This window comes from Nicotiana tomentosiformis, chromosome 12 (assembly GCF_000390325.3).
Source record: "Nicotiana tomentosiformis chromosome 12, ASM39032v3, whole genome shotgun sequence".
NCBI classification, from domain to species: Eukaryota; Viridiplantae; Streptophyta; class Magnoliopsida; order Solanales; family Solanaceae; genus Nicotiana; species Nicotiana tomentosiformis.
This window is the reverse complement of record NC_090823.1, coordinates 57025875-57032956: the sequence shown is the minus strand read 5'-3', so window position 1 is coordinate 57032956 and position 7082 is coordinate 57025875. Positions and strand designations below refer to the sequence as shown.

General features: G+C 42.3%; 1 protein-coding gene across 1 annotated transcript; it reads right to left on the bottom strand.

Annotated features, from left to right (window-relative positions):
* Positions 1-551: 551 nt before the first annotated feature.
* On the bottom strand, positions 552-4902 carry LOC138902684 (uncharacterized). The gene is made up of 3 exons (XM_070190573.1): positions 4849-4902; positions 1243-1387; positions 552-1015 (listed from the first exon to the last, which is right to left on the bottom strand). Exons 1-3 carry the CDS (start codon positions 4900-4902, stop codon positions 552-554), a joined length of 663 nt encoding a protein of 220 aa, XP_070046674.1.
* Positions 4903-7082: the final 2180 nt, after the last annotated feature.

Sequence of the window (7082 nt, the reverse complement as noted above, 5' to 3'; positions counted from 1 at the left end):
CCTGCACGACCTCCACCTCTAGCTAGCTGAGTAGGTGGAGTGGCAATTGGGGCAGCAATCATGGCCTGAGAAGTCTGCGGACCCGACTGAATCCATGAAGCTTGAGTAGCTTGGGAAGGTGCACCCTTACTGAGTCTGGGGCAATCTCTGACCACATGGTGGGTATCACCACACTCAAAACAAGCTCTCGGAGGATGCGGCGGCTGGGACTGGCTCAGGCCTGGTCAGCTGGACTGACCGCTGAAGGCACCCCCGTAGAGGAGGTGTACTAGAAAGTGGCTAAGCAAAGTGTGCAACCTGGGACCTCGATACAATCGGAGCACCAGTAGCAACTGGAAGTGCGGAATGAACTGGGCAGATCATATAGCCCCTATTATGACGGGCTGAAGTTGCAGTGTGACCACCACTAAACCCCCTATGCCTCGAGGCCTCTTGGTCTCCCTATCCTATCTATCACGGTCTCGTATACCCTCCAACCTCCGTGCAATCTCAACCACCTGCTGATACGGAGTGTCTGACTCCAACTCCCTTGCCATGCTGTATCTAATACTCTAGTTGAGTCCCTCGATAAATCGACGAACTCGTTCCCTGACTATGGCAACCAAGGCTGGTGCATGCCTGGACAAATAACTGAATCGGACAACATACTCTGACACTGATATTGTACCCTGGCGCAGCCGCTCAAACTCCATGCGCCAAGCATCCCGAAGGGTCTGATTATCAAATCCTCTCAAGAAGAACTCTAAAAACCGATTCCATATGAGTGAAGCTACCTTGGCTGGGCTACCCACCTCGTACGCCCACCACCGCTGATATGCCACTCCCTTAAGTTGGAACGTAGTAAAGGCAACCCCACTCATCTCCACAATGCCCATAGTGTGGAGAAAACGATGACACTCCTCAAGGAAACCATGTGCGTCCTCTGAAGCCAAACCACTTAAAGTAGGAGGGTGGTACTTCTTGAACCTCTCGAGCCTAAGCTGCTCCTCCTCAGATGTTGATGCCCAACTACGGGCTGAACAGGAGCAACAGGCTGTACTGGTATGACCTGTGGGACCTGATTAACTTGGACCCGCCACTCTGGGGTACGGGCAGCGGGAGTTTGTGCTCTTCCCACCGCTTGAGATGTGGCTGGGTCAAGTGGGATCAACCCTACGTGAACTAAGGTGCTGAACATGCTCATGAATTGTGCTAGGGTCTCCTGAAGTGCTGGGGTGGAAATAGGTGCCTCAGGTGTCTGACCTTGGATTGAAGCTACTAGTGGCTCCTCTGTCGCAGCTCGGGCAGGTGCTCTGGCTGCACCTCGTGGCCATCCTCGGCCTCTCGTGGCTCTAGCAGGGGGCACGGGTGTCTGATCGTCGGATTCCACGGTGCATGTCCTCACAATCTGTGATAGAATAAAAAGTCAAAGATTTAGTTTTTGAAATAAACCAATTAGCACGATAAGGATTCAAAGAAGTAAAGTTTTCCTAACAGTTCCATAGCCTCTCGAAGATAAGTACAGACGTCTCCGTACCGATCTGCAAGACTCTACTAAACCTGCTATGATTCGTAACACCTATGAACCTAGAGCTCTGATACCAACTTGTCACGACCCCAAATTCCCTCCGAAGGATGTCGTGATGGCACCTAGTCTCTACGAATGGGTAAGCCTAACAAATAGTAACTACTAAATAGATATATAAGTGCAAGATACTGAAAACGTCTAAATAATAGATAAAAACCGTATATAAATAGGATCCCACAATTTCACACCCTAAAACCGGTAGAACTGAGTCATAAGCTCTATAGAATGCTACTAGAGTGCTACTACATCACTGCCCGAAAAGGAAACACAACAATAATGAAAATAAGGGAAGGTGACTCTGAGGCCTGCGGATGCCGAGCAGGCATATCTTGAAGTCTCTAGTGAAAGTAGCTACCAATAATCTCTATCTACCGGCACGAGCAGATATACCTGGATCTGCACAAAACATATGTGCAGAAGCATAGTATGAGTACACCACAACGGTACCCAGCGAGTATCAAGCCTAACCTTAGTAGAGTAGTGACGAGGCCAGGCCTAGACACCTACTGGGATATGAAATAGACAGTATAAAATGAAATACAGATATAAATGGGAAGTAAGAAAGCAACTAATACGGAACAAGATACTAACATGATCTAAAACTGGGAAAATCAACAGTAGAAATAGCATGAAATAAACAACTAAAGTGATACAAAGATCATGTACGAACTACAACTACTAAAATGATAACGAATAGAGAAACAAGAAATATTCCTTCCACGACACTTTGCAACATGAAATAACTGCAAGAAGCACAACGGGGTACCGCCTCATGTATAATGAAATCAAACCGAGGTACTGCCTCGTATAATCAAGAATAACAACCGAGGTACTGCCTCGTATTCACATTTCTCAATTTCAATCACAATCCTTCCTTATGCTGCCGCGTGAGCCTTACATATGAAAATAGATTTTGAAAATAGTTTTCCCGAAATAGCTACATGCACTTTAGCCCACCTTATACCGCGTGGCTTCACGTAGTTCCCCTACGAGCAACACGCACATAAGTCTCACCTTATACTGCCGCACATCAACCCAAGCCTTATACCGCCGCATGAACATCAACATCATATCACAATAACAACATCGCACCACAAGTGCCCATATATCACAACTTGCCAACAACAACAATAGCAATATTTCCACAACAATAGCCCATGTCTCCAACACAACGTATACGAGAATATCAACAACAATAATGGATGGAAAATGTTCAATAGGATAGATGTTTCAACAATAACCACCATTGCCTAAATGTATTAACAACTTCCACAACCTCAACATCAAATAACTCAACAATGGGAAAAACAACGTGTAACCACAATATTAGAAAAGACTAACTCACAATAAAGTAAACCATCTTCAACAATGAGTATCAAATAACGGAAGTCAACAAATAAAAGGGCAACATGAACAATTAATTCAACAATGAAGAGATAACATGTGACAATAAAGGGGCAACAGGTTCAACTAAAGCATCGGAGCAATTTAGCGTGTAAGATATAGGGCAATTACTAAATAATTCAACTAAAGCATTTAAGGATAGTCTAACACAATTAAGGATGATTTAACTATGTGAATCTAGAACATAATATGGCATTTCAATTAAAGAATGAAAATAGTCTAAGTAGCCTAAACCGGTCAAATACTATGTACAACCTGTATACCCACTCGTCACCTTGCGTACACGGATTTCACTTAGCACAATTGAATCAAACAATACCAATCCTAAGGGGTAGTTCCCCCACACGATGTTAGGCAAGACACTTACCTCAATTGGGCCAATTCAATAATCGAAAATAGCTTTTCCCTTATAATCCACCTCCACACAGCTCTAATCTAACCAAAATTGACTCAATAACATCAAACAATGCTAGGGAATTCAATTGCAATAGATAAAGTTAAGATTTTTACACTTTTCCCATAAGGTCAACCCGGGGCTCGCCCGGTTAAAACCTAGGTCCAATGGTAGATTCCATCTACCTATGACCCTACGAGTTTATATATGTGATTAGTTTCAAAATCCGAGTCCAAATCAACTCTCAAAACTCAATTTCTTATTTTTCAAAAACATGATAAAGTTTCATAAATTTCTACTTCGATTCACATGATTTTGATGTTAAAATCTAAAATAAGTTGATGGGATATGATTAGGACCTTGGAAAAATGGATATCACTATATATATACCACAAACAAGAAGACCATAACCAAGGCACAATCAACCATTCAACACCCTAGGAGCTAACCTCTTAGCATACCTTCACAATCCACAACCATGGAATAAGCTGCCTCTGTGAATCTTCTTAGTCTTCATATCCTTAGAATTCCATAATCTCCATATTCGATCCCTACTACATTATTCAAATGACTCACACATTAATTTACACGATCAGTCCACGAGAAATGCTTCCATAATTCCTTCATGCCACATAGCAAAATCTGAACATCAGTGGTTGATAACCAGTCATGGATCCGCAAGTCGAAACACAGTGCGCCTTCTGATGTGCGCACCCTCCTCAGGTGGTATCAAATAATTCTAGAATCCTTCTAAGCATCTGAAATCATCCCTGCTATATAGAACTCATGTCCCTATACATGAGAAAAGATCATAACACGCAACTTGTTCCTTACGACAGCAGCAGACATCCGGCTGAAGTAGTGGTCGACACTATCAAGAACTCTTCGAAACCTATCCTCACATAACCAAGCCATCCGAACTGAATTTCCCCAACTCAAACAAGTCACGCAAGCCGTCCAACCCAAGAGTATTGCAACAAAATTTCGATAATGCATCACCACACAAAAGGAACTAATTACCTTTATTACTATCCTGACCCAACATCACCAAGTTGACCCATTTCTTCGAATCCTCCTCGACTTGCCTTCAAGTTAACACTTCTCCTTACCGGTCCTCTATGATCCTAAACCAAAGCTCACCGCAAGAGATCTTAGTACGAACCACGTCGTTCGAAAGCCCATAAACCATTGGGTTTCCTTTGAAGCACCCAATAATGCCGTAATCAAGATACCCACTCTGAAGAGACCTTCTGTGAATCTGAAGTTGTTTCTCTAACCTCTCTGATATTCCACAATCTCAGCACTATCCCATGTAAGTCTTAGATTTTGCCATATACAATTTCGGGGAACCCTTCAATACCACATATATACCTCAGACCAAAACTGATATGACACATGACCATGCAATCTGATCGTCGATAGCAGACTCCCCCACTTAGCCCGAAGCCATAGGACCTAACATTCAATGATCCACAATACCAACCTTCATAAGCTCGTACAATATCAACCAGATACCAGAACCTGTTGTACCCCACATGTTAACAACTAAAAGATCTATCAATACATCCCCATCCTCAATCTAGACAACACATTAAGACAATGATCGAGCATCCATGGCCCCCTCGTAGCCCATCTGCAACATCACAAATCGTCGGTGCATGGCTGATACCGATGTATAGGGTAAAATTGATTTGTATTAATTAATCGAATAATAGAGAGACATGTGGAATCGGAGACAGTCAAAAAGCGAGGCAAATGTAATAACTCTTTAAAATGGATATTAAAAGGAGAGTCGCCACCAAATAATTTTAAGGTGCGTTAGGGCACCTATTTGTAAATAACTCTGTTTTAACTAGTCTGTGTCATCAAAGATCAGATAAGGGCTCAAATTACCTCACAGACAAGGGGTTAGGCAGTCTTCGAGGTCCACAAATGTGGTTCCCGACCGAATTTTACGCTACGTGGGATTATTTGGATTATAATTGTCCTATGTGATCATGTAAATTAAAGAAAGATAGGGAATCTAAATATCTAACTACGATGGAAAACAAATATAAAGAAGAGTGCACATATGAAGGAAATTGACTATACATTAATAAATGATTTGGTACAAGTCCTTCGAGAATACAAGGTACAACCTAATTTGTTCTAAGTCCGAACAAACCAAGGTGCAAGTAGTAAGCGTATTTGGGGGGGGGGGGGGGCTAAGTTTTTTAGCCTAAAGGATCACCCCTGCAACATAAATAATACTTCGCAACTCCCTTAAGTAGGGGTTGCTCATATTATTCAGCGGGCAGAAACTATCATCTCCTGCTACCCAATTACTATCTTAAAGTTGTTTACTTAAAGCGCTCTAGTTCAATTTTAAACTGCGTCCTAAGCGTGCATTACCCGTCCCATGCCTATGGTCCAGGAGGCTTTGGACCTACTACTTGGGTGGTTCTAGACTTTACTTAAGGTGCTCAAAATGATAAAACTAGGTGCACATTCAAAACATGTAGGATGACCCATAATAGCAATTGAAGGCTCAAGTTAGCCTCCACACATAAGCACAAATGCACATAAAACAGTCACATATTTTATGCTAACAAGGTTCCAGATTATGCAATAAAGGGTCATAGGCAGTTTTGGAATTGGAAAGCATTAAAGTTGTTCGAACCTATAGACATGGTTTCTATGTGATTGAAGGACTTAATAAAATCTCGTAGACAGTACTTCTAGTCCAATTATCGAAGCTGCAGATTATACTCATTATTAAAATGTAAGGCCCCATAAAAGGTTTCCTAAAAATCCGGTTTCCGTAATGCCAAAGTAGGCGTATAGGTTATATTGTTTGAACTTTTTAGATTGAACAATGCGCTAGGGAGTTGAAGGAAAATGTTGGGCAGAAGTAGGCATTTTTGCGGCCATTCTGCGGCTGCATAACCCCTCTGCGGACCGCAGACTGGTCGCAGAGTGGGGCAGATTTCTGGGGCATTTTTGATGCCCAATTTTGCGGCCATTATGCGGCCGCATAACCGCTTCACGGGCCGCATTCTTGTCGCATATACCGCATTGGAAATTTTTGGAGGGAGGTTCTGCGGGCCGCATAGTGACTGCAGACCAGGTTAGTTTTTTTCTAGTTTTGGCACCCAGTTTTGCGGTCATTTTGCGGACCACATAACCATTATGCGGTCGCATATGTGACCACAGAACCCGTTCCGGAGCTTCATTTTTGGGGTTTTCAAACCCGACCAAATTTCGTTAAAACACACCCCCCATAGACCATTTTGAGCACATTTATGATATTTTAGAGTGAGAGGGAGAGTTCTTAGAGTGAGGGAGCAATCTTTAACCATTACCCATCAATTCTTGCTCAATAATTGAGGATTAACAAAGGAAGTCTTCACCCTAAAGGTAATAATCTATGTCCTAGCTCTCAATTTCGAAATTTTGTAAAAATAGGGTAATTAGAGAGGCAATGATTGGGTGTGGGGGTTGTTGTCTTGTATGCATGTATACTTAAAGTATGTGGGAAGATTGTGAGCTAAAAATGGTAGAGAGTGGGTTGGGAAATGATGGAATCTTCCACAAAAGAGCCTTAGAACCTTAATGTACACCCAGTGTTTGATAAAATACTCAAATGAGCTAAAACCATGTTCATCTTCCTAATTTTGGTCCAACTTGTTATATTTCTAAAATAGATTGAAGTTGCTAAGAATTCCAGGTCATTTTAGA

What these genes read in the sequence shown, in the direction of transcription:
- LOC138902684 (XM_070190573.1), bottom strand. Translation starts at nt 4,902, where the DNA reads ATGTGGGGTACAACAGGTTCTGGTATCTGGTTGATATTGTACGAGCTT. An exon ending in TATTGTACGAGCTTATGAAG is followed by an intron (nt 1,388 to 4,848) that starts GTTGGTATTGTG and finishes ATTCTATCACAG; the next exon opens with ATTGTGAGGACATGCACCGT. An exon ending in ACTAGTAGCTTCAATCCAAG is followed by an intron (nt 1,016 to 1,242) that starts GTCAGACACCTG and finishes GCTCCTGTTCAG; the next exon opens with CCCGTAGTTGGGCATCAACA.